A 27,738-nucleotide genomic window follows, 5' to 3' on the forward strand; every position below is an offset into this window, starting at 1 on the left:
AATTTTTAGTATTTTCTATCTCTTTGTTGAAATCCTCACTTGTTTTATGCATTTCTCTCCTGACCATGGTGAGCATTTTTATGACTGGTATTTTGAACTATCACTTATCTGCATTTCATTAAGAACAGTTTCTGTCTATTTGTCTTTTCATTTGGAACATATTCCCATTTCTTCATTTTCCTTGACTCTGTGTTGGTTTCTGTGCATTAGCTCAGACAGCTACCTCTCTGTCTTGACAGACTGGTCTTGTGTAGGAGATAAATCTCATTAATCAGCCCAGTCTGAGTAATAGGTTGCCATTCAAATCTTTGTGAATGTCCACTGTCTTTGTTCTTAGTGGCTCCCAGTAGCTGAGGGTATAACAAGACCTGTCAATATCCACAAGGTGATGATAACACTTCACACATAGTTACAGGTTGATTAGAAGCTGGACCTCAGGCAACAGCTGAGAAAGTATGCAGTCAAATTCTTTCTGGGGAGGAATTAAAAAATATGAGTTTTTGCTTTCTCCTTATGCACTGTCTGGGTGTATAGCTGTGGGGTTTGCATCTGAGCCTATTTAAAAACTACTTTTTTATCTGCCATTGTCCTCTGGGACTCATGAATGCAAGCTCCTCAGGTCATCTCTCAGGCAGTAGCTGCAAAAGCTGGGGCACTAAACATGTGTACAAGCTCCTTCCAGATAGATGCTGGTGATCTGGTTTTATTGTTAGAATGAGCTGGAGAGAAACCCACCAGCAATTTTTGGTTTCAGGTAGGACTGCAGTCAGCATTAGAGGAGTGTTAATTAGAGTGTAAACCCTCAGGTAGCAGCTTGGAAAGTAGGCAGTCAAAGTCTTTTAAGGAAAATATTGGGAGGTGGACATTTTTGCCTGCTCCATCTGCTGAGCCCTGGAGGAATAGCTGGTGTTAGTGCTCATGCATGTGTCAACAACTTCTTTGTTTGCCACCATCCTGTGGGGCTTGTGAATGCAAGCTCTGTTGGCTGTCAGAGCTAGATGCTTTGGGGTCCTCTCCCTCAGGTGGGTGCCTTAAAACTTGGGATGGTAGAAATATGGTCCAAACCCTTCACTCCTTGGTGAGAGCCATACAGCCCCTTCTGACTGTATGGTTTTATGCCTGGAGTGGGGTTTGTGGAGAGACTGTGTCTTAGACTTTCCTGCCCATTTAGGTGTGGTTATTTTCTCTTGTCACCCAATGTATAGGAGTCATTCAACTAGTTCTTGATTCTCTCAGAGGAATTGCTCCGTGTGTAACTGTACATTTGGTGTGTCTGGGAGAAGGAAAATTCAGAAGCCTCCTATGTTGCCATTTGGTCAAAAACTATTTTATAAAAGCCTCTGTATTTCCTTTATTAATTTACTTGTTATAGACTGTTCTTTTAAATAATTATTTTTATATAACAAGTATTCATTCATTCAATAAATATTATTTAATACTATTGTGGAAATGAGGATACAGTGGTGAATTGTAAAGAAAGGAAGTTTCTGAAATGTACATTTTAGTAGGAAGGAGACAAAATAAATCAATAAACACAGTTATATTATATATCTTGTGATGAGTGCTATGAAGACAATTGTAATTGGGTAAGGAGATTAAGAGAGAGAAGTGAGAGAGCTCTTTTATAAAAGTTCTTCAAGTAAGGTCTGTCTGATAAAGAGACATTTAAATGCAGACTTTGTAGGGTGGCCAGGGAGTGCTGGTATGTGCACAGATGTAGTAAAATGGAGGGAGAGTGTTGCAGGTGGTGGGGGAAGCCAGCAAAGGCCCTGAGGCACCCCTTTTGATCTTCCTAAAGCAGATTATGCAAGAAATTTCAGCAAATAGCTCATGGGCATGGAAGGTTCTTCATCTGTCTACTCTCTGGTCAGTCCTTGGGATTTGGAGACAGATTCAGGTAGTTCCTGATACAACTTTTAATATTCAACAATATTTGTAAGGACTGAGGAGAACAAGAGAAAATATTTCTTACGTTCTCTTGATTTTTGCTGATGGCAAAAAAAGAAAAGTGATACTCTCACCTTCTCTATGTAAACTTAATAACATTGTTAGAATATGTAATCATTTTATGTTTAAAAGTTTTAATCACCGTTTCTGTACTTTTTGCATACTTGAGAAAATATATAAAAATAACCCAAGGAGACATTGTTTTGTTTTACTTTCGTTATTGTTTTATAGAGCAAGACTACCATACACCTATTAAAGTCTAGGAGATAAGTTAAGTGAGTGGATCAGGCTGAAGCATAAAAAACTAAGGATGGTGGAGACTGTGGGAAATTGGAGAATTTATACCCTCTGTTAAGGGAAGAACCATTGCTTAATTGATTGCTGCCATGTGAGAATGTGGGCCTAGTTTTGAACATATTTTCTGAATTTTCAAGAAAAACCAAAATTTGCATTTTGTGTGCTATGTCCCAATTTTTAAATGTTGGAAATATTTAATAAAATAAATATTATTTATTTATTCAATAAAAAAATAAATACAAGTATTTCATTTATGTCAAACAAAACAGTCATGCAGGTGGGATCTGCACACAGATTACCAGTTTGTCATCATCTGAGGTATAACACCATAACTCATTTTTATTGTTTCCTTTTCAAGGGATAGTTAGATGTAATAGTAACAAAGTGCTGCAAGATTCCTGGGCACAAAGTTTTATGCACTATTGTACTACTGCTTCTGCTGCATGGTGCTGAATATGTCTCTCTTGTTTGAGGGTATGGTCAGACAGGCCCACTGTCTCGGCGAGCTGGTTATGACGCTGTTGCCTGTGCTGTTTCTGGTCTGATGCACATCACAGGGCCTGAGGTACGTATCCTTTTTTAGATCATTTATAACTTCTCCCCTCTATATATTCCAAAGGGATTTTCCTATTCACTAAGTCATAAGCTTAAATTTGAGTTAATTTTAGAAGGAAAGTGGGGAAAGTGATTGGCTTATTAAAAATGGGAGTGCTCATTAACCAGTGTATTTGAGGCAAAATGTCAGTATGACACTATGGAAAATAACAGTCTTTTTTGCAAGAAGCAAGAGATGAATTGATAATGACATTTTTTTGAATGTATTGTATTACTCACAAAATAGGCACTTAGTGAATTAGGAACATTTTTTTTGTGAAGTAGAATGGCTGACCATACAAGACCATAGAAATGCCCATTTCTACCATAGTGCCTTCATTTGGCTTTTATATATTGTGGAGGGTTTCTTTTTCTTTCTGGACTGTTATAAGTGGTTATATATTTTAAAATTTATTCCTTAAAGCCTCAGGTATAGTTGTGTCTGATTGTTATGTGTATAGACTCTGACCATGAAAGAATTACTTGATTTTATAATAATACTTTTCCATTGATGATAGGTTAGGAAGTTCCTAAAAAGTATATATATGATTAAACTGTGGTTGTTTTATCAAAGATCCTTAGAAAATGGGCTTGCTGAGAAAACAATACTAATGGCATTAAACTTAAAAAAAGTCTGAAAGGCTAATAAATAAAAATGGTGAAAGATACCCATTTCTAAAGCAGGTTGGATAGGTCTTAAACATTTCCAATAGGTGTTCCTGGCCCGTAATACTTTCTTCAGTAATTCTTCAGGAAATATTCCTGCAGTATTGGGATAAACTGAGGCAAAGTGGCCTCAAGTTTTCTTTTGCAGTCTTTACTTCTTTTTATTAATTTTAAAGCAGCCATGGGATTTTAGTGACTTGAAATATATATGTTTGTACTCTCATTGATGTTTTATTCTCAGAAGTCTTAGAGAAAATGTGCGATGAATCATTTACAAATATATTGTCCCATACTGTAGGATGCCTTTTAGTTCTGCTGATGGTGTCCTTTGCTGTACAGAAGCTTGTTAGTTTGATGTAGTCCCACTTGTTAATTTTTGATCTTGTTTCCCTTGCCTGGGGAAATGTGTCCTGAAAAAAATTGCTCATACTTACGTTCAAGAGATTTTTGCCTATGTTTTCTTCTAAGAGTTTTATTGCTTCATGTCTTACATTTAGGTCTTTAATCCATTTTTTTTTTTTTTTTTTTTTGAGAGGGCATCTCTCATATTTATTGATCAAATGGTTGTTAACAACAATAAAATTCAGTATAGGGGGGTCAATGCTCAATGTACAATCATTAATCCATCTCAAGCCTAATTCTCGTCAGTCTCCAATCTTCTGAAGCATAACGAACAAGTTCTTACATGGTGAACGAATTCTTACAGAGTGAATAAATTCTTACATGGTGAACAGTACAAGGGCATTCATCACAGAAACTTTCGGTTTTGATCATGCAATATGACCTATAAACCATCAGGTCAAATATGAATATTCATTTGATTTTTGTACTTGATTTATATGTTGATCCCACATTTCTCCTATTATTATTATTATTTTTATTTTTAATAAAATGCTGAAGTGGTAGGTAGATGCAAGATAAAGGTAGAAAACATAGTTTAGTGCTGTAAGAAGGCAAATGTAGATGATCAGATGATCAGGTGTGTGCCTATGGACTAAGTATTAATCCAGGCTAGACAAGGGCAGCAAGACATCCACGGATGCAGAAGATTTCTCTCAAAGCAGGGGGGGTGAGGTTCTGAGCCTCACCTCTGTTGATCCCCAAATTCTCACCTGATGGCCCCCCTGCGACTGTGCCTGTCTTAGGTTGTTCCTCCCTTGAGGAATCTTACCCGTCTCTGGCTAACCAGTCATCTTCCGGGGCCATACAGGGAAATGTAAAGTTGGTAAGTGAGAGAGAAGCCATATTGTTTGCAAAGGTTAGCTTTTTACTTCTTTGCAGATTTATGCCCTGTGGCTTCTATGCCCAGCACTTGTCTCGAGGTATCTTTACCACCTGGAGGAATTATGATACTCGGTAAATTCGATGTGAGGCACGAATTCTATTTAAGGTTTGTAATTAGGAAGGAAGAAGAAATGCTATAGATGTAGCATATGAAGGAAACTTGGGAGGATTGATTATTTCTTTGACATATCTTCTTGTATAGTACCTTAAGTATGTATAGGTTTTAAACTACTAACTAATTTGCACACACATATTAACATAATAGGAATACGGTGACATAAACAAAGCAAATCTATAATTACCAGCCATCTCCAGTGAAGCCAAGAAAACCATTTAGGCACCCTAGGCATTTGTGAAAATTTATCTATGATATGATGGATATTTTCCAACTGTACTTGAACCATCAGACAAATTAAAGTAGCCCATTTCTGGGATCTGTTCACATCCTATATGTTCTTTTAACCATAGATAGTCTATAGTCATGAGATTTTGGGGTGCTACAACTTGCACCCCTCCCAACTCCTGGTTGAGTTCCAACAGTACAGATCCAGTCAAATTCGTTGTCTCACTGTATGCACATGCCAGCCTAGACATCTCCCTCCTCCTTCTTATGGCAAGTCCAGGAGACGGTGGGCTGGATGCAGCCACAACCGCAGCATCGTCCGGATCCCTGTGGAGGCTTTTTGATGATCATCCCCCGGCACGAGTCCTCCAGAGAGTGCTGATGCCGGAAGCTCCTCCTCATATCGTATCTTAGTTCATTATCTGGGTATCCAAGCTAGGCCTTGATCTTCTGCATAGAAACAAACAGACCCTTTGCCCACACTTTGACATGCCCTCTATACCACTGTGCAGAACTCATTGGAGGTCAGCACACAGTAACTGCTTTTTTTTTTTTTTTTTTTAATTAAGAGAAAGGAATATTATCAGAAAAGAGTACCTCCATAGCTGATCATCTGACACCCTTTAAGTGATCAACATTAAGGATATTTAAAGCATGCGTTGATCTTTGATTTACCAATAGTTTTATCCTGTTAAGGAGTAATCCCCCTTTTCTTTCTTTCTTTCTTTTTTTTTTTAAATTTTTAATCTACACTTACCTGAAGAATACTATGTTTACTATGCTCTCCCCTATATCAGGTCCCCCCTAACAACCACATTACGGTTACTGTCCATCAGCTTAGCAAAATGTGGTAGAGTCACTACTTCTCCTCTCTGTGTTGTGCAGCCCACCCTCCCCTTTCTCCCTCCCCCCCATGCATGCTAATCTTAATACCGCACTTTTTCTTCACCCCCCTTATCCCTCCCTGTCCACCCATCCTCCCCAGTTCCTTTCCCTTTGGTACCTGTTAGTCCATTTTTGGGTTCTGTAATTCTGCTGCTGTTTTGTTCCTTCAGTTTTTCCTTTGTTCCTATACTCCTCAGATGAGTGAAATCATTTGGTATTTCTCTTTCTCCGCTTGGCTTATTTCACTGAGCATAATACTCTCCAGCTCCATCCATGTTGCTGCAAATGGTTGGATTTTTCCACTTCTTATGGCTGAGTAGTATTCCATTGTGTATATGTACCACATCTTCTTTATCCATTCATCTACAGATGGACATTTAGGTTGCTTCCAATTCTTGGCTATTGTAAATAGTGCTGCGATAAACATAGGAGTGCATCTGTCTTTCTCAAACTTGATTGCTGCGTTCTTAGGGTAAATTCCTAGGAGTGGAATTCCTGGGTCAAATGGTAGGTCTGTTTTGAGCATTTTGATGCACCTCCATACTGCTTTCCACAATGGTTGAACTAATTTACATTCCCACCAGCAGTGTAGGAGGGTTCCCCTTTCTCCACAGCCTCGCCAACATTTGTTGTTGTTTGTCTTTTGGATGGCAGCTATCCTTACTGGTGTGAGGTGATACCTCATTGTAGTTTTAATTTGCATTTCTCTGATAATTAGCGATGTGGAGCATCTTTTCATGTGTCTCTTGGCCATCTGTATTTCTTTTTTGGAGAACTGTCTGTTCAGTTCCTCTGCCCATTTTTTAATTGGGTTATTTGTTTTTTGTTTGTTGAGGCGTGTGAGCTCTTTATATATTCTGGACGTCAAGCCTTTATCAGATCTGTCATTTTCAAATATATTCTCCCATACTGTAGGGTTCCTTTTTGTTCTATTGATGGTGTCTTTCGCTGTACAGAAGCTTTTCAGCTTAATGTAGTCCCACTTGCTCATTTTTGCTGTTGTTTTCCTTGCCCGGGGAGATTTGTTCAAGAAGAGATCACTCATGTTTATGTCTAAGAGGTTTTTGCCTATGTTTTTTTCCAAGAGTTTAATGGTTTCGTGACTTACATTCAGGTCTTTGATCCATTTTGAGTTTACCTTTGTATATGGGGTTAGACAATGGTCCAGTTTCATTCTCCTACATGTAGCTGTCCAGTTTTGCCAGCACCATCTGTTGAAGAGACTGTCATTTTGCCATTGTATGTCCATGGCTCCTTTATCAAATATTAATTGACCATATATGTTTGGGTTAATTTCTGGGGTCTCTAATCTGTTCCACTGGTCTGTGGCTCTGTTCTTGTGCCAGTACCAAATTGTCTTGATTACTATGGCTTTGTAGTAGAGCTTGAAGTTGGGGAGTGAGATCCCCCCTACTTTATTCTTCTTTTTCAGGATTGCTTTGGCTATTCGGGGTCTTTGGTGTTTCCATATGAATTTTTGAATTATTTGTTCCAATTCATTGAAGAATGTTGCTGGTAATTTGAGAGGGATTGCATCAAATTTGTATATTGCTTTCGGCAGGATGGCCATTTTGACGATATTAATTCTTCCTAGCCATGAGCATGGGATGAGTTTCCATTTATTAGTGTCCCCTTTAATTTCTCTTAAGAGTGACTTGTAGTTTTCAGAGTATAAGTCTTTCACTTCCTTGGTTAGGTTTATTCCTAGGTATTTTATTCTTTTTGATGCAATGGTGAATGGAATTGTTTTCCTGATTTCTCTTTCTATTGATTCGTTGTTAGTGTATAGGAAAGCTACAGATTTCTGTGTGTTGATTTTGTATCCAGCAACTTTGCTGTATTCCGATATCAGTTCTAGTAGTTTTGGAGTGGAGTCTTTAGGGTTTTTTATGTACAGTATCATATCATCTGCAAATAGTGACAGTTTAACTTCTTCTTTACCAATCTGGATTCCTTGTATTTCTTTGTTTTGTCTGATTGCCGTGGCTAGGACCTCCAGTACTATGTTAAATAACAGTGGGGAGAGTGGGCATCCCTGTCTGGTTCCCGATCTCAGTGGAAATGCTTTCAGCTTCTCGCTGTTCAGTATAATGCTGGCTGTGGGTTTATCATATATGGCCTTTATTATGTTGAGGTACTTGCCCTCTATTCCCATTTTGCTGAGAGTTTTTATCATGAATGGATGTTGAATTTTGTCAAATGCTTTTTCAGCATCTATGGAGATGATCATGTGGTTTTTGTCTTTCTTTTTGTTGATGTGGTGGATGATATTGATGGATTTTCGAATGTTGTACCATCCTTGCATCCCTGGGATGAACCCCACTTGGTCATGGTGTATGATCCTTTTGATATACTGTTGAATTCTGTTTGCTAATATTTTATTGAGTATTTTTGCATCTACATTCATCAGGGATATTGGTCTGTAATTTTCTTTTTTGGTGGGGTCTTTTCCTGGTTTTGGTATTAGGGTGATGTTGGCTTCATAGAATGAGTTTGGGAGTATTCCCTCTTCTTCTATTTTGTGGAACACTTTAAGGAGAATGGGTATTATGTCTTCTTTGTGTGTCTGATAAAATTCCGAGGTAAATCCGTCCGGCCCCGGGGTTTTGTTCTTGGGTAGTTTTTTGATTACTGTTTCAATTTCTTTGCTTGTAATTGGTTTGTTTAACTTTTGTGTTTCTTCCTTGGTCAGTCTTGGGAGGTTGTATTTTTCTAGGAAGTTGTCCATTTCTTCTAGGTTTTCCAGCTTGTTGGCATATAGGTTTTCATAGTAGTCTTTAATAATTCTTTGTATTTCTGTGGAGTCTGTCATGATTTTTCCGTTCTCATTTCTGATTCTGTTGATTTGTGTTGATTCTCTTTTTCTCTTAATAAGTTTGGCTAGAGGCTTATCGATTTTGTTTATTTTCTCAAAGAACCAGCTCTTGGTTTCGTTGATTTTTGCTATTGTTTTATTCTTCTCAATTTTGTTTATTTCTTCTCTGATCTTTATTATGTCCCTCCTTCTGCTGACTTTGGGCCTCATTTGTTCTTCTTTTTCCAGTTTTAATAATTGTGATGTTAGACTATTCATTTGGGATTGTTCTTCCTTCTTCAAGTGTGCCTGGATTGCTATATACTTTCCTCTTAAGACTGCTTTCGCTGCATCCCACAGAAGTTGGGGCTTAGTGTTGTTGTTGTCATTTGTTTCTATATATTCCTTGATCTCTATTTTGATTTGTTCATTGATCCATTGATTATTTAGTAGCATGTTGTTAAGCCTCCATGTGTTTGTGAGCCTTTTTGTTTTCTTTGTAGAATTTATTTCTACTTTCATACCTTTGTGGTCTGAAAAATTGGTTGGTAGAATTTCAATATTGTGGAATTTACTGAGGCTCTTTTTGTGAGCTAGTATGTGGTCTATTCTGGAGAATGTTCCATGTGCACTTGAGAAGAATGTATATCCTGTTGCTTTTGGATGTAAAGTTCTATAGATGTCTATTAGGTCCATCTGTTCTAGTGTGTTGTTCAGTGCCTGTGTGTCTTTACTTATTTTCTGCCCGGTGGATCTATCCTTTGGGGTGAGTGGTGTGCTGAAGTCTCCTACAATGAATGCATTGCAGTCTATTTCCCTCTTTAGTTCTGTTAGTATTTGCTTCACATATGCTGGTGCTCCTGTGTTGGGTGCATATATATTTAGAATGGTTATATCCTCTTGTTGGACTAAGCCCTTTATCATTATGTAGTGGTCTTCTTTATCTCTTGTTACTTTCTTTGTTTTGAAGTCTATTTTGTCTGATATTAGTACTGCAACCCCTGCTTTCTTCTCACTGTTGTTTGCCTGAAATATGTTTTTCCATCCCTTGACTTTTAGTCTATGCTTATCTTTGGGTTTAAGGTGAGTTTCTTGTAAGCAGCATATAGATGGGTCTTGCTTTTTTATCCATTCTATTACTCTATGTCTTTTGATTGGTGCATTAAGTCCATTTACATTTAGGGTGACTATTGAAAGATATGTACTTATTGCCATTGCAGGCTTTAGATTCGTGGTTACCAAAGGTTCAAGGTTAGCTTCTTTAGTATCTTACTGCCTAACTTAGCTCGCTTATTGAGCTGTTATATACACTGTCTGGAGAGTCTTTTCTTCTCTCCCTTCTTATTCCTCCTCCTCCATTCTTCATATGTTGTGTGTTTTGTTCTGTGCTCTTTTTAGGGGTGCTCCCATCTAGAGCAGTCCCTGTAGGATGCCCTGTAGAGGTGGTTTGTGGGAAGCAAATTCCCTCAGCTTTTGCTTGTCTGGGAATTGTTTGATCCCACCATCATATTTAAATGATAGTCGTGCTGGATACAGTATCCTTGGTTCAAGGCCCTTCTGTTTCATTGCATTAAGTATATCATGCCATTCTCTTCTGGCCTGTAGGGTTTCTGTTGAGAAGTCTGATGTTAGCCTGATTGGTTTTCCTTTATAGGTGACCTTTTTCTCTCTAGCTGCCTTTAAAACTCTTTCCTTGTCCTTGATCCTTGCCATTTTAATTATTATGTGTCTTGGTGTTGTCCTCCTTGGATCCTTTCTGTTGGGGGTTCTGTGTAATTTCATGGTCTGTTCGATTATTTCCTCCCCCAGTTTGGGGAGTTTTCAGCAAGTATTTCTTCAAAGACACTTTCTATCCCTTTTCCTCTTTCTTCCTCTTCTGGTATCCCTATAATACGAATGTTTTTCCTTTTGTATTGGTCACATATTTCTCTTAGTGTTGTTTCATTCCTGGAGATCCTTTTATCTCTCTCTATGTCAGCTTCTATACGTTCCTGTTCTCTGGCTTCTATTCCTTCAATGGCCTCTTGCATCTTATCCATTCTGCTTATAAATCCTTCCAGGGATTGTTTCACTTCTGTGATCTCTTTCCTGACATCTGTGATCTCCTTCCAGACTTCATCCCACTACTCTTGCATTTTTCTCTGCATCTCATCCCATTGCTCTTGCATTTTTTTCTGCATCTCTGTCAGCATGTTCATGATTTTTATTTTGAATTCTTTTTCAGGAGGACTAGTTAGGTCTGTCTCCTTCTCAGGTATTGTCTCTGTGATCTTTGTCTGCCTGTAGTTTTGCCTTTTCATGGTGATAGAGATAGTTTGCAGAGCTGGTACAAGTGACCGCTGGAAGAGCTTCCCTTCTTGTTGGTTTGTAGCCTTTTCCTGGGAGAATAGCGACCTCTAGTGGCTTGTGCTGGGCAGCTGTGCGCGGACAGGGCTTCTGCTTCCTGCCCAGTTGCTTTGGGGTTTATCTCCGCTGTTGCTGTGGGCTTGGCCTGGCTGGGGCTGTTCCTCCAAAATGGTGGAGCCCCGTTGGAGGGGGAGCAGCCAGGAGACTATTTATCTCCGTAAGGGGCCTCTGTGCTCCCTGCTGCCCAGGGGGTTAGAGTGCCCAGAGATCCCCAGATTCCCTGCTTCTGGTCTAAGTGACCTGTCCTGCCCCTTTAAGATTTCCAAAAAGCACTCCCCTTCACAAGGCGCTGGGTTCTTGCAGGTGTGGATGTGGTCTGGATGTTGTCCTGTGTCCTGTGGTCTCTATTTTAGGAAGATTTTTCTTTGTTATATTTTCATAGCTCTATGTGTTTTTGGGAGGAGATTTCCACTGCTCTACTCACGCCGCCATCTTGGCTCCCCTCCGTCTTTAATCCATTTTGAGTTTACTTTTGTGTATGGAATTAGATAGTATTCTAGTTTCATTCTCTTGCATGTAGCTGTCCAGTTTTCCCCACATCAGTTATTGAAGAGACTGTCTTTTCTCCATTGTATATTCATGGCTCCTTTCTCATATGTTGATGTACTTTGTATGTGTGAGTTTGCATCTGGACTCTCTATTCTGTTTTGCTGATCTATGGGTTTGTTCTTGTGCCAGTACCATATTGTTTTGATTATTATAGCTTTGTAGTATAGCTTGAAGTCAGGAAGGCTAATACCCTCAGCTTTGATCAGCATTATATTGTACTTCTTGGCTGAGGTTGCACAGGAGGGATCACTTCTGAAAGCCCTGGCTAATATTTTTATCTAGTCAATGCAGATGCACTATTGCCAATTATATTGTGTTGCATGTGAACTTTCACCTACCTGCATGGCTGTGTATTTGTGCAGTAGCATAACTCCATGTTCCAGATGAGTCATTGGAACCTAGGCTTCTCCATCATGAGGACTCTTCCCCAGATCACCCTGTACAGTGCAGCCTAACATTGTTTGGATGGTCCGTCAGGGAAGGCTTCTCTGAGGAGCAGATGTTTAAGGTGGGACCCAAGTAGGCATTAGCCTGGTGGCCAGAGGGGAACACTGTGAATGATGTCTGAATACTGGTAAGCTTTAGGAGCCCAATGCCAGTGTCACTGGATTATTGTGAGCTAGCAAGGAATGGAGGGAATTAAAAATTAGGGTGTGGTGGCCAAACTTACTATTTATGGACTTATTATATTAGTTAATAATTTGATGAGAAGAGAAGATACATATTTTTCTAGTGATGATCTAATATAACTCTGCCTGGAAAAATAAGTGATGTTCCTGAAGTATAGATTAATATTATGTGAAAAAACTAAAAATGCATATTTTTTTCTGTAATAGGATATTAATACCGTTTTTAATCCGAAAGGAGCAGCACCTAAATTTATAATATAGGATACAATTTATGAAAACAGTCTTTATGATGAAATTTAAGCAAACTAGTTACAGTTGACTTCCAATACATCTAACATTGAGCTTTCCTGGTTAGGTATACTGTGGTATTGGTGATAAGATTCATATTTGATTATGGAGAAAAAGAGAACTTTTTGAATACTTACACTGTACTGGTCCTGTGGCTGATATACTACTATATGCTTGTTCTACACATTGGCCCTTCTGGGCAGATATTGATAAAATAAATGAAGTTTAAAGGCTTAGAGAACCTGCCCAGAATGCCCAGGTATGCAAAGCACTAGAGCCAGGCTTTTAGTCCAGGCCTGCTTCATTCCTTATAGCCTGCACTATATCCACTCACAGTGCTGCCTGTCAAGTGAATTCTGATTTTACTGTATTTTCATCTTGTTTTGCATGTACTTGGTATCATATGTTACAGGGTAGTGAATAGACCCTTAGGTGTAGTGAGAAAGCACTCCATTTAGAGTCTGGAGACCTGGCTCTGTCTACTTGGCTCCTGTGTAATGTTTACTGGCTACCTCGGATGGGCCCCAGGAGAATGTAAGTCTCTTAAGACCACAGTCTTTGCTTGGTCTGTTGTATCTCTAAGCCTAGAATAGAGTCTTGCACTGAGTAAGCACTCAATAAATATATGATGAATGAATGAATAAATGAATAACTCGCACTTACTGTACTGTGTGATCTTGAACATATCATACAGCTTCTCTGTGTTTCAGTGAAGTACATGTGGAAGTGATGCTCACTCACCTCCCCTTCATGATGTTGTAAAGAGCAAACAAAATGTCTTCTACAGAATGTATTAGCATGGAATTATGTCAGATGTCAAGTAGTACACATACGAGTCAGCAGTTGCTTGGTATATCTGCAGACTCCTTAGCTCTACCCTCAGATTTACTTTGTGGGTAAAGCCCACAGATATGCTTGTGTAATGATGCCCCCAAGTGCCTCTTATGGAGATGGTTTGTGGATCATACTTGGAAACACTATTAGAAGTGTTGTTATTAAAAAAACTGCTTTGCATTAAAAATAGACAGCAGAAATTCTTTCATAGACTGACAGAAATGAATGACTTATTAAGGTCTCTATATTATATTTAAATTATAATCTTGTGCTTCAAACATGTTCCCTTGTTTTTCCTGTTCATGGCTCTATACTAACCAGTTATTACTCATATTTATCTGGCCAACTAAATTTTTAATGCATAGGGAATATGCAGGGGAGATTGGGAATGAAATCAAGGAGTATGAAAGATTCTGGAAATTAATGACTTAGAAATATGTCTTATGTGTTCTAAGTAATAACTCACTTATAAATTATGGTACCTTTAGATATCAAGAAGAATTATATCCATCAATGAACAAAGATATATCAATCATATGTGTATAGTATCATATTAGATACATTAAAGCATTTATTAAGTTACTCTATAATAATAATTTAGTTGACTATCTTGGAGATATACTCATGAAAAAATTTAAAAGTAATAGAAAGATGTATAAAAATTATGTGGAATATTGTGTGGCAGACAATATAAACAATGGTAAAATACAGAATCTCTTTCTCCAACTTTTGAAAGCCCTTGAATTTCATGGTGCTTGAGGCCTGGGGTTGGAGAATGTGTGTGTGTGTGTGTGTGTGTGTGTGTGTGTGTATGTGTTTATGTATATGGGTGTGTGTGATATTGACAATGAAATGAATTCTTTGAAAGCAACTGAGAGTGGCAGATGTGTGTGGATAAATTGGCTTGGTTAGCTGCTTCTGGGAGAACTTTCAGGGTAGGGACAGGCACTTATTCAACTTTATAGCCTAGTGCCTAGTGCAATAGGTGGTCTTCAAATGTTTCTTAAAAAATTTAATCTTCAAAATCTAATTTATGGCTTATGTGGAATCTGTTGGAGCGTACTTGTTATAACTTGAATTAAAATATAAATGTGGTTAAGGGCAGGACTTCAGGGAGGTGGTGGGGTTTGAATTGAATAGTACCTGGAAAGATGGATAGGATTCAGTGGGATTGAGGCAATCCTTGTGGAGATCACAGAGCGAACCAAGTGGAGCAGGAAGGATCCAGGCATACTTAGGGAAGAAAAAGGCCAGTGACAAAAGGGCCGAGTTCAGGTGTTTCATAGCAGTGGGAGAAGGTTGGTTAAGGCCATACTTTGAAAGTCTTCAAGGTTAGGTAGAGAAGTTGGCATGTTGTTTGCTGGTGAAGTTATGAAGGTTTTTCAGAAGGGGAGTGACCTGATGAAAGCTGTGCTTCATTGCCCCAAATGTGCAGGGTGGATTATATCATGTTTACAAGCAATGCTTCTTAGATATTTATCTTCCCTTTTAAAAAGTAAAGGAGTGCAAGTAATTACACAAAGAGAAAATTCTCTTACATTGCTGTCCAAGGCACTGTATTATATTTAGTTTATATTTTATTTTTGGAAAGGTAATACACTTACATAATACTAAATCTGTAAGATGCATGAATATATGTTTCCCATAGAATTTATTATACAAACCATGACTCTTTTAAGAGTGAAAGAGGGCTCTCTCTCTAATAACATAAGTGCAAATACCAGGACTGTCATTGTCACCCTATACCTAAAAGTCTATCATGTAAATCTCCTCTTTTCTATCCCCACCCCACCTTTTCTCCTCCTTGAGGCAATCAGTTCTTTCATTTTTCATTTCCATCCTTTCAGAGATATTCTATCCAAAAACAAGCAAAATTGTCTTCTCCCATCTTTTAAAAAACACAATTGGTAGTATACTTTCTCAATGTATTCAAATTCCATAAAAAATAATTTATACACAATAAAGTGAAAAGTCTAAAAGGTGTATTTCAATGATGTTTTACAAATATATACACCTGGGTAAACATCACTCAGTTCAAGACACAGCAAATTTCTGTCGCCCCAGAAAGTCTCTCCTACCTTTTCCCAAGCAATATCACCTCCTTCTAGAAGTAACCCAACTTTTGACTTCTACTACTTCTAGAAGTAACTATTTTGACTTCTACTACTATAGACTAGCTTTACTTCTTGAACTTCTATAAATGGAATCATATAGTATGTATTCCTTTATATCTGACTTCTTTTGCTCAACGTAATGTTTTGAGGCTCATTCAATTGTGTGTATTAGTGGTGTATTTTTTTATGTACAATATCCATTGTTCTATATTAATGAACATTTGAGCTGTTTTCAGTTTTTGCCTATTATGAATAAAATTCTAACCAACATTCTTTTTTTTTCAGTGTACATCTTGATGAATTTTGATATTTATATACCCTCATGTAACCATTACCCAGATCAAGATATCAAACATTCCTACTAACATTTTTCCCCCTTTACCTATTTCACCCATCCTTCCACTCCTCTCCGCTAAAGCAACCATCAGCTTGTTCTCTGCATTTATGAGTCTTTTAATATTTTTTTTTGTTTTGTTGTTTAGATTCCACACAGCAATGAAATCATATGATATTTACCTTTGTCTTATTTCGCTTAGCATAACACCCTCTTTGTTCATCCATGTTGTTGTAAATGGCAAGGTTTTTTATTTTTTAGGGCTGAGTAGTATTCCATTTCAATATTCTTTTGTTGGACATACACACCCATTTCTCTTGACTATACACCTAGAAGTGGATCTGATGGGTCACAGGTTAGACATGTATTTAGCTTTAGTAGACCACCAGTTTTCCAAAAATGATACCAGTTAATACTCTGCCAGCAATGTATGAGAGCTTTAATTATCTTCATCAATTGTTGACAATGCTAGTCTTTTTAATTTTAGTAATTTTTCTTTATGCAATAGTATCTCACTGTGATTTGAATTTGTGTTTCCCTTATGTGTAGCAAGGTATATTTAAAAAATATTCTTAGTGGCCATTTGGATATCTTTGTGAACCTATATTTAAATTTCTCCTGTTGTTTTTATTAGAGTGTTAGTTTTTTTCTCATTGATTTATAGTATTTCTTTCCAAATTCTGGATATATGTATATATCTGTCACGTTTATATATTGCTGATATTTTCTTAAAGTGTATGGCTTTGCCTTTTTGCTATCATAATGATGTTTTTTGATGATATATTTTTATTTTGTGTAAGTCAAATTAAACAATTTTTTTCTTTTTTGGTTAGTATCCTTTACATTCTCCTATTTAAGAAATTTTTGCCTTCCCTTAAGTCATAAACATTTTCTTTTAGAAACTTCAAATTTTCACATTCAGGGTTATATAAACTAAATGTTTTGCACTGTATTTTATTTCATTTCCTATGTCTTGGAGCTTATTCTGTATCAGTACACTTGCTCTTATTGTGTCTGTATCTGTGGATGTACCATAATTTAGTTAGTTAGACTCCTGTTGATGGGCATTTTGCTTCATTATTTTCCTCTTACTGTAAGACTACAGGGAGTATTCTTAAACCTGTCTTATTTCTCAGTGTGTAATTATATGTGTAGGAAAAATTTCTGGAAGAGGAATGCTGTGTCAAAGGAGTTGTTCATTTGTATTTTTGGTAGATATTGATATTCCATGAAGTTGAGCCAGTATACACTCCTATCATCAGTAAAGCCTGAGAATAAGGACCTATTTTAGATTTGAAATATTTATGTAAAAAAACAGTTAGAGATGTGACCCTTCCTAATCCCTACTCTCTCCCCGACACACACACACCCACACCCACACTTTCTTTTTATTCTACTATATTTGATCATTGTTTTCCCAACATATTATTTTTATCTCTACTACCTAGTAGAAGGAATTCATGCGCATTAACTATTATAGAGAGTATGAGTTCTTAGGCATATCGAATGTGTTTTCAGTTTTATGACTCATCAGGATAGTATGTTTCCTTGATCTTAATCCTTTTATTATAAATATTAATACATTAATAAAAGAGATTAAATTAAATATAGTTTAAATAATCAACTTGCCCTGAGTTCATGTACCTTTCTAAGGGGACACTGTTTTAACATAGGTGACCACCGATTAGTCAGAGTTTGTGGTGGAATACTTTAATATGTTATTTTTATTTTTATTTTAACTTAATTTTAAAAGTAATTATTTTTATAAATGATACATACTTATTATAAAAAGTTAGGCAATGCAGGAAATAATAAAGAAGAAAATAACAGATTATCTAAATTTTACCATTCAGAAGTTACTAGTACTAATTTTGGTGAGCATCATTGCAAACACTGTTTATGCTTGTATATGGACATATTCAGAAGACAGGATGAATAGAAATATTTTCATAAAAACAAGATCATAATATTCTTGTTAGTTTAAAGAAAATCAATATTAAATTTAGTTGTATTTAACTGAGAAACAATAAAGTGAAGTGAAATAGAAGGAATCACTCAAATTTAGGTAAATGCTTTTTCTCTACAGAAGTAATTGTTCGTAACATATTTTTTTGAGGTGGAGACAAGAGATTATGAAAACCTTTAAGATGTCAGTCATTTCATACTTCCTTAACTACCTTCATGTTCAGTTTTAAACATTACATATTGATTTCATGCTATGAGAAGTGATCAGCATTCTTACATTTCTTCCCTCTTTTTCCCTCCCCTCACTTCCCAGTTGTTGCTGATGAAGTACTTTTGCTTAGTCAAAGTTTAGTTAGTAACTCCGTCAAGTTCCTCAACATTTCAGTTCTATACTGTGACAATTATTTCCCCAACTTGCTTTTGCCTGAAGTGGTGTGAGGTTGAAGAAAATTTTGGTGCAGTAGCAGGGCAAACCTTGCAGGGCTGGTGCAGTTAACTTGGAAAGGGTATTTTTGTTAACTTTTTCCCATGTTGTTTACCTGCCCGTTCACTGTGCTTCTCTCCTATTAGAGAATTTTCATCCAGGATTTGGCCACCTAAGCCAATCTCTCCTCGGTGCTGTCTGGGCAGGGAAGGGCACGGAAAGAGCTGTGCACACGGGAAGACCTCACTCCTCAGTTTCTTTTTTTGGCATCTGCCTTTCAGAGTTATAACATCTTAAACCCATCCTTGTTTGGTTGTTAATAGGACCTGTTTGTATGACCGAGGGGAAAACAAACAAACAAACAAGATGATGTGGAAATTACAAATTACAAATTTTACTTTAATGTGTCTGTTCCCTACCAGGCACCAAAAATGTTCCAATTGTACTTGTATTTTCCTGAGTGACACAGTGTGTTGTAATATTTGATTTACTTATTAAAATTATAGTTCTATAGGTCACATAAGGTCTTGATATTAAAAAATCCTGAAGATAAACTATAGTTTTATTATGATAAAAGTTTTGGGATAGCTTCTACACAATGAAAGATGTTTTGTGAAGCACAACAAATTTGACTAATCATTTTCAAACATAATTTCTACAGAAGTTAAATGGTAATCCTCCAAATACTAAATTTTTAGAATTAATAATAACATGTCATTCTTCTTATTTCCCAATACCTCTGAGGAATATATTTATAATAAGGGTTTGTTTTATTAAGGCTTATTAAACCTAATGAATAATATAATAGTGGTAAGGGACTGCAGTATGGAAATAATGGAGCTATTTTGATTTTTTATCAGAGCAGTCGTGTGATAATTAAAGTGTAAAGAGCATGACTTCAGAATTATATAGGGTTGGAATATAGGCATTACTGTTTATTACCTATGTAACATTAGACAAGCTACAGTGAACCTCCATTTCTTCAACTGTGAAATAGCCATAACATACCTATTTCTCACAGATGTTGTAGTGCTCAAATAAGGGTGTGTGCTCAATAAGTGGAGTACTGGAGTTAATATCCTATTAAATAGAGGTTCTATGCTGAACAGGTGATGTCACTTTCAGGTTGTCCACCCATCCCACAGTATTTCTAGTTGCTCTCCAACCCCTTGTTCTCCTTTATTTTTCTTCATAGCATTTCTCTTCATGTGTGAAATTATATTTCATTCTTACTGGTTTACTGTTTATTGTCTGTGTCTGCCTTTAAACTGTAAGCTCTGTGAGGTTAGGGACTGGTTGTTACTATACTCCTAGAATCTAGAACAATGCTTGGAACATAGTGGGCACTTGAATATTGGTTGGCGGAATACATACAAACATTTATATGCATTAAAATAACTAGATCCTAGGTTGGTTCAGGCAAACTGTGAGTAAATTTAGAGAAAATAATCATTTTTTTCCTTTTTTTTGAAGCAAAGTAAAAGTTTTATTCAAAGTTAGAGAGAGAAAAAAGTGCAGCAGGCAACCTCAGGGAGGAGTGGTGCCTTGCAAGGCTTAAGTTTTCTTGAAAGAGAGAAAGTCTATGCTCTTAGAAAGTACAGGCGACCTCAGAGAGAGGAGCACTGCAAGACTGGGAAAAAGTCAAAGTTACGCCCTTACAAAGTGCGGGCGACCCCAGAGAGAGGTGCACCCATTTTTTCCCTTTTATACTACTGATTTGTTGGCTGACTGAACTGACTGCTCAATTTAGTTTAATTAGTTCAACTAGAATTGTATTTATAAACTCAATTTCAGTGACTGACACTAACACACTATTGATATTTATTACTGGAGCTTATTTGCTATTTCAGCTCTTATCCCATAGAATTTATATGGCAATGTAATTCTATTTTGTTTTTCTCACATTTAATCCCTATATGTAAGGAAACCCAATGAAAAAGAGTCATCTGTGAAATTAATATGATAGCCCCCAGATCTGGTTGGGAGTGAGGATTCTTAATGGTCAGTAGTCCTTGTTATAGAGGCTGTAATTGTTGCCATCTTTCTAAACTGTCCCGTAAATACACTCAGAATTGGAATAATTATTTTCATTTAGTGTTTTATTTAACCAGGTTATTTCTTTATGTTTATTCTCTTCATATTGCCAATACAATTTGGGACTGTGTCCACTCTTGTTTCATACTGCAGAGCTAGATTATCTAAATATAGCATGGTATGACTGGAATTGTAATACTGGGTTGGTTAGTAAAGCACCAAAAATGCTAGAGAAATGTCAGCAAATTGGAAACATTCCAAAGAAATGGTAAAAAAAAAGACCCCCCCCCTTTTTTTTAAACCAGGAGGAAAGACTAAAGTAGATATAAACAGTTTATTTAAATGTAGAACAAACAGGACGTTTAAGTAAACACGAATACCAGTAGAGAAAGAGAGTGTAGGTTGGGGTAATTGTTTTGAAATATTATCCATGTTGTGCATGGATAACGTTTACTTCTTTCAAATTCCTCTCAATTGGAGGGTTCTCATTCTTGGCTATTGTACCTTTTGCAAACTTCAGGCTAGGGATGGTGTCACAATCTTTCTCTCCAGCCCTACATGTAATCTCTGGTTCTACAATCTTATGCCAACTCCTAAAATCTTTCCACTCCTAAAATCTATGCACAAACTCTGTCCAGTCATCCTGGGCTCATCTCTCTTCTGCCTTTTTACTTGGCAACTTTGACCTTCACAATATTTCTTTGTAAGCCCAAATCCTGTTTTCTTGAGCAGTTGTAACATCTTCGCTGATGACCTATTTAACACTTTGATTGAATGGTCTCAAGAATAAGAAAATCTGGGTTTGAGCTTTCGTTTTGCTATTCAGTGTAACACTAGACAAGTTGTCTGACTTTAGTTTTCCCCTCTGTAAAACAGGGAAAGCTTATTTTTAAAATGGTAACTGTTAAGTGCTGGTGGAAGCACCACACAAATTATATGTACAACCATGCTGTAGCCTTATTCAGGTGCTTGTTGAATAGTTACCTTTGCTCAGGGACAGTTATTTGACCAAACACACTTATATGTCCTGACCTGACCACATTTTATATTTTGTGTTATATGTGAAGATTCCTTTTTGGGATCTGTTTTCAGATTACATCTTCACATCACAAATTCCTTGGCGTTATTAACTCTCTTAATGTTTTAAACCAGTGCTTCAATTCATTTAGCTATTCACCTCCCTTCCACTTGACTTCCCCTGTTACTGGCCATGCTGAGAAGTAGGGCCATGGGTTTGTTGCCTATGTCAGTTCTAACGCGAGCGAGTATCCCTAGCTCTAGCAGTGGTTTTCTTCTGAGCTTAATAGCTGCCATCTCTATTCCAGGGGAATTTTAAAGTGATGTGGGAGAAGTTTGGGTTGTTAGTGGCATTTAGTTCTTGGGGTAGAGATGGGTTAGCATCCTTAATGTATGGGACAGGCTCCTGAGTCTAAACTTCTCCCTCTGACATGCCTTATTTTTGTTCATCTTCTATGGCCTTGTTTCTTTCTTAGCTTTCTTATGCAAAATTTGCCACTTCTTTCTCTGTGCTCCTATATAGTTTTCATTATGTTGTTAATTGTATGTCTGTCTCTCTCTGTCTTTAGAATATAAGGGGTTTAAGTCCAGGAAAGTGTCTTAGGGACAGAGGGTAACACAGATTCACTATAAAGTTGGTATCATTGATTATTTTGTTACATGTGATTTTTGGAATCTTTCCTTGTTCCAGGAAGGATTCAACTTCAGTTTGATAATGAGAGGTTGATAAATGTCAGCAACATGTATGGCATTTAAGAGTTCTTCTAGAGTTCTTTAAGACACATAAAAATAAAAGAAGAATTTCCTATTAGATAGGCTACGTCCTATAAATCTCATGCTCAGAAAATGTGAATAGAAAATTGTGGGTTGTGAGTGTTTGTAGAAATATGATGAAAATATTTAAAAAATTCAGCTTGAGGTAAAGATTAAAGAGCAATGAAACAAATTTCTTCCTAATGTTTTTGCTTTCTGAATCTTAGAAAGAACCTCCTTTTTTTTCCTCTCAGCACATGGTTACTTTTGAGATTGTTGTGTTCATTTTGAGTCATCTTGCTTTGAAAAAGTATTACAATCAATCAGAGAAGATACTGAAAAGAATGGCTGGAATTATTTCAGTGATATAAAGTAGTCTTTTTCAATGAACGTTTATAGGGTTGGATTTGTTTGCCATAGATGAGGCAAAGAAATGATTTGATTTCTCTTCCATTTATTTTTTTTTTTGGGAGGATGTGGATCAGTTATTTTTATTGTTTATAGAATAATGAATAAGAGAAAATGAGCTTATATCAGAGAAGAGCTTTTAGTTAGCTGAATGAGGAGCTTCCTGACTATTAGGGTGTTGAATACTGTTGTGCATAAAGAAACAGGTCATGCAGTTTCTCTTAGCATGGTGGAGTGGAAAGATCCTGGGCCTTGAGACAGCCTAGGAATCCTAGTCCCACTTGGCAGCTCATTTTTTTCATTTGTAAAAATGAGAATACTAACACATATCCTGAAAGATGTGCTCAAATTAAATGAGATAATGTGTAGGCAAGAACCTGGGAAATAATACTGCCTCCTTTCCCCTTTCTGGTGCATGCCTAGATACTCAGTATATCTGTCTCCTCTGGATGTTTTTTAAAGAGAGGGGAATTACTGTTTTTTCCCGGATGATTTAGAAATTTACCTGCCCAAAGGTAGGAAATTGGATCAAATGATCCTTTGTGAGTTTTGACAGCTTGAGGAGTTTTATTTACTGTTTTATTTTGGAAACTAAGTAATAGATTTTTTTTTTCACTTTGCCTTGTTTTTATTAGCATTATTCCCTGCCTGCTTTCCTAAAGCATAGGGAATAGCAGGATAGGAGAGGGAAGCAGGGTTTGTGGAAAGAGGGAAATCAAGGCTTAAACTGAGTGGTAGCAGCAACCAAAAGATGAGCCAACAGGTTTAGTCCCAGAGGCTGGTACAAGGAGAGCAAGGAGGAGAGGTGGGGATGGGAGGAGGAAGAAAGGAGGGAGGAATGCACAGAAAGAGAGAGAATAAGTAATAGATTTTTTGAAAAGTTCTTTTGTGGGAAAATTTGACCAGTCAAGGCCGTAGTGTTTGATACATACTATTCTTCTCCACAGTAAAAAGAAAGAGGCAGAGTGTCTTGAATTATTTGAACTATAGAGAATTTTGATGAAAATTTAATGAGAGCTTAAGTTCTGAGTTAGCATCTTTCTAGGAGATTGGACCACAGGGCAAATCACAGTGTATGCTCTGCACCCTAGCATTTTTATCTATATAAAATCAGGGTAAAGTGACTATGAAGGAGGAGCTTAAAGGAGACCTTAAAGGGCAACATGTAGCTTTCAGGAACTAAAGGCAAAATAAGGTTTCACTCAGGCAGCCTTATTTCTGAACAACATCTTTCTCATCCAGTGTTACTCTCTGACTGACTCTCGAGCACCATAACATTGTTTACTTGTAACTGAGGGATAATTTCAGGGTTTGGGAAAACAGTTTAAGTTTCTTTCTCTCACTGCATGTTCAAAGATGAGGAGACACCTGGTATGAAAAGTTTTAAAATATTAGGAGGAATAATATTTTAGTCTGTGTACAACCAATACCTTTCAGTAGAGTCAAATGTGATTTTAGGCAAATTCTCTATTAGTCAAATGCCAGAAATGGTGTTTCCTTTTATATATTGAGAGTAAACAAGTGCACCTATCCTGAGTATGTGGTTTGCAGTTACAATTACTGGAAAAAAACTTTGAACTTTTAATAAATCTTACATTTGTGTTAGTAAATCATAAGTCCTGTCCTGAGGGGTAAGAGATGTTGGGGAACTTTTCGCTACCGAACTAGAGGCTGCCATCCTGCAAGTCTTTCAGATACTGATTGAATTAAGGATTTTCAATTTCATTGTATACCAGAATTGCCTGGAGAATTTTAAATAATACATAAATTCCTTTGTCTTAGACCTAATGAAACTTAAACTTGGGATGGTGTTACTTGTATGTCTGTATTCTTGGAAAGCCTTCTGAGTAATTTTGATGGTTCACCTGGTTTTGGAATCACTGGTCTGAGTAATAAAAGTCACTATTAATGCTTTGTGACCAAAGAGCATGTGGTTCCTGTTTCAGCTGCAAACGATGGCCTTCTGGCTTCCACAGCCACCTCATTCACGAAATTGTTCTTGTGAGGATTACCATGACCTCTTACTTGAAACTACAGGGGCTGGTTTTCCTTGCGTATATCTTATCTTTGTGACAGTGGAGGTGTTGACTCTCCCTCCTCTGTGCTTCTTTCCTGCTTGCCTTCTGTGATATTAATCTTTCCTGAGTTTCTTCCTAGACAGCTGTTCTCTCCTTTTCAGTCTCCTTCATGGCCTCCTCTTCCTCCATCTTCTTTTCAAATAAGAGTTCTGTGCTTTGGCCTCATCTGATCTTTTCACTTTTCTATGCCAATACCAATCACATGTGGCTGTTACGCACTTGAAATGTGGCTGGTTTGAATTGAGATGTGCTCTAATTGTAAAATATACATTAGATTTCAAAGACCTACATGAAAAAATCATGTAATATTTCTCACTAATAATTAAAAGATGTATGATTTGTTGAAGTGATATTTTAGATATATCAGGTTAAATGAAATATATTATTAAGATGAATTACACCTGTTTCCTTTTACTTTTTTAAATGTGGTTACTAAAATTTTAAAAGTTACACATGTCATTTTTAGTTTGCTCACCTTGTGTTTCTACCAGATACCACTGTTCTGTATGTTCTATGGAATAGTACCTCAAGCCTACCATGGTTTACCTGCTGTATAGAATCTTTTGGTCTAAAATTTGTATTTTTTACCTAGTTATTTCTTGGGCTTTAGGTTTGCATATTCAACCCTTGATTGGATACCTTATTAGCCCTTTAGGCAAAACAAAGAGAAAAAGCAATTCATCAAACTTGCTTCTTTTTCTCTTTATCTGGCCTTAGCTAAATCTCAATTTCAATATTAACTCAAACTCAGAAATGTAAGCTTATACCAAACAGTTAGTCTGATTTGCTCTGTGTTCTGACTATTCATGTTTTTCATTGTTGCTGCTATGGACTTAGTTTGGCCCCTGATCTTTCACATGAGTAATTGTGATAATTTTCTGCTTGGCTCCCTGCTTCCAGTCTCAAACCTTGTGCTTGTCACTCCTGTCTAATCTACAAAGTGATGCCAGAGGGATCTTTCTAATTTGTACTTAATAAAAATGACCTTGACACTTTTCCTGGGAAATGCTTACATTATTTCCTATCATAGTTAGGGAAACAAATACACCTCTCCTCATTCGATACGATGTCAGGCCTTCATGATTTGTCTTTGGTTGCTATCCGGCGTCATTTTTTGTCACTCACATCCACTCTGCTTCAATCACTCAAACTGCTTGCAAACCATTCCCTAAAATTATAAATCCATTTTTTTGGACAAATTGAAATTAACTTTATTTGTTTCACATTGAGCAACATCCAGGCTTTCTCCTCCAGTTCTTTTTAAAGATTTAAAAATTTTTATTACTTATTTATTTATTATTGAAGTATACTTGATATACAATGTTATATTGGTTTCGAGTATATAACATAGTGATTTGACAATTGTCTACATTATTAAAGGGTCACCCCCACTAATGTTGTTACTATCTCTAAACATAGAAAGATATTACAGTATCATTGATTATATTCTCTCTGCTGGACTTTCATCCCTGTGACTAATTTATATTATGATTGAGATTTTATGTCTCTTTATCACCTTCATATAAATCCATTTTTAAAATCTTTTTAAAGAGTAAGACTTTCTTAGAGAATTTGATGAAAGCTATTGAACCTCTTTTGGAAAATTAACATGCAGAATTTCTACATATAGTTTCAGAGAGATCGTGGACCACCTAAAACTGAGGTGAGAACTGCAGTTTATGTCTTTAATTTCCGAGGTAGTCCACCTATAGTGGGCTCCAGTTTTCTTCTTGGTCAGTTTTAAGCCTTGATCTCTATTCTGCTAACAATTATTGTGTAACAAATCACCCCAAAATTTAGTGACTTAAAACAAGAACAGTCATTTTATTAACTCTTATAGTTTTCATGGGTCATGAAAATGGGAAGGGCTTAGCTGGATGGTTCTGGCTTGGGCTTTCTCAACAATTGTAATCAAAGCAGGGACAGTGGGAGCTGGGGCAGTGTGGGGCTGTGAGGCATCTCTCCACATAATCTCAGGGCTTCTCTCTGTGGTCCCTCTGCGTGGGCTAGTTTGACCTTCCTTGCAGCATGTGACCTCTAGGCAGTCACACTCTGCATGGGAGCTCATGGTGCCACTCGCTCCAGTGTTCCAGCGAACAAGCTAAAGGCACCATTACATATGTTTGACAGTGTAGTTGTGGAAGTCATACTCTAATTCTCTTCTGCACCACTTTATTAGTTACAAGCATGTCATAAGCTCACCCAGACTCAAGGAAAAAGGAATTAGACTGTACCTCTTGATGGGGGATTGGCAAGGTTTTAGAAGGGCATGGGAACATCTGCCACAATCTCTGAATATGCTGCAATGCTACATAACGAGCAGGTGAGATTTAGGCAACATTTTTCTACTTTGTGGAGAAATCTCTTAGTGACAATGGACTTCATGTATCTCTAATTAACCTTTCTGGGCTTTGCCCCTGGTAAAAGTGGATTATGGACTAAGTTTTATGATCTCAGTGTAAACCTTCTCCTCTGTTTGGTTCTGAGTTTAATTACCAAAGAAAGAACAAGGATAAAAGGAGCAGAGCAGATATCTGTTGACACATAGGATTAGAATAGCAATATTAATCAGGTAAAAAAGAACATGTTTTCAACATTTATTCCCCACCTTTTAAAACTTGTATGTTAATGATAATCCATTTGGGTAAAATGAACGCACTGCCATGGAGAGCAGAAAGATATGTCTCCTATGTGCTCTTGGTTTATTATGGTGCAGCAAGGTTGTCCTAAATAGGCTACTGGTTCTATCTTCATTTTTGTCACAACTAAATAAGACTAAGGTAATTGTTTTTACCAGATATGTCCTGCTTTTATTTAGTTTACTCTAGCAACTCCATGCGTGTGGTCTGGAGTGTTTCTATCCAGTTTATCTTGGAAGGTTCACAGGAATTGCAGTATTTACTTACTTTTTCTATCAAAAGTGATTGCATTCAGAGTTCACAGTGTGGGTCTTTGAGACATCATTTATTGGTGGGAAATGAACATTAAATGAAGTAGGTAAAATCATAGGAAAGGAAAAGTCCTCTAGAATTTATCCATTTGTTGCTTCTAGGTATGGCTAATCTAAATCATACCAGATAGACAAGTTCCGACCA

General features: G+C 37.0%; 1 protein-coding gene across 10 annotated transcripts in view; it reads left to right on the top strand.

Moving 5' to 3' along the window:
• SUGCT (succinyl-CoA:glutarate-CoA transferase) overlaps window positions 1-27,738 on the top strand; it is a 777,770-nt gene that overhangs the window by 90,753 nt on the left and 659,279 nt on the right. For all 10 annotated transcript variants that reach the window (XR_012132408.1, XM_073239072.1, XM_073239068.1 and 7 more), the window contains exon 7: window positions 2,718-2,809. Coding sequence is in view for 9 of the 10 variants with exons in the window: in XM_073239072.1 (XP_073095173.1) it covers window positions 2,718-2,809 (92 nt within the window). In the remaining variant the exon portion in view is untranslated. The remainder of the gene's footprint in view (window positions 1-2,717; window positions 2,810-27,738) is intronic.

This window comes from Manis javanica, chromosome 6, assembly GCF_040802235.1.
Source record: "Manis javanica isolate MJ-LG chromosome 6, MJ_LKY, whole genome shotgun sequence".
Taxonomy (NCBI): Eukaryota; Metazoa; Chordata; class Mammalia; order Pholidota; family Manidae; genus Manis; species Manis javanica.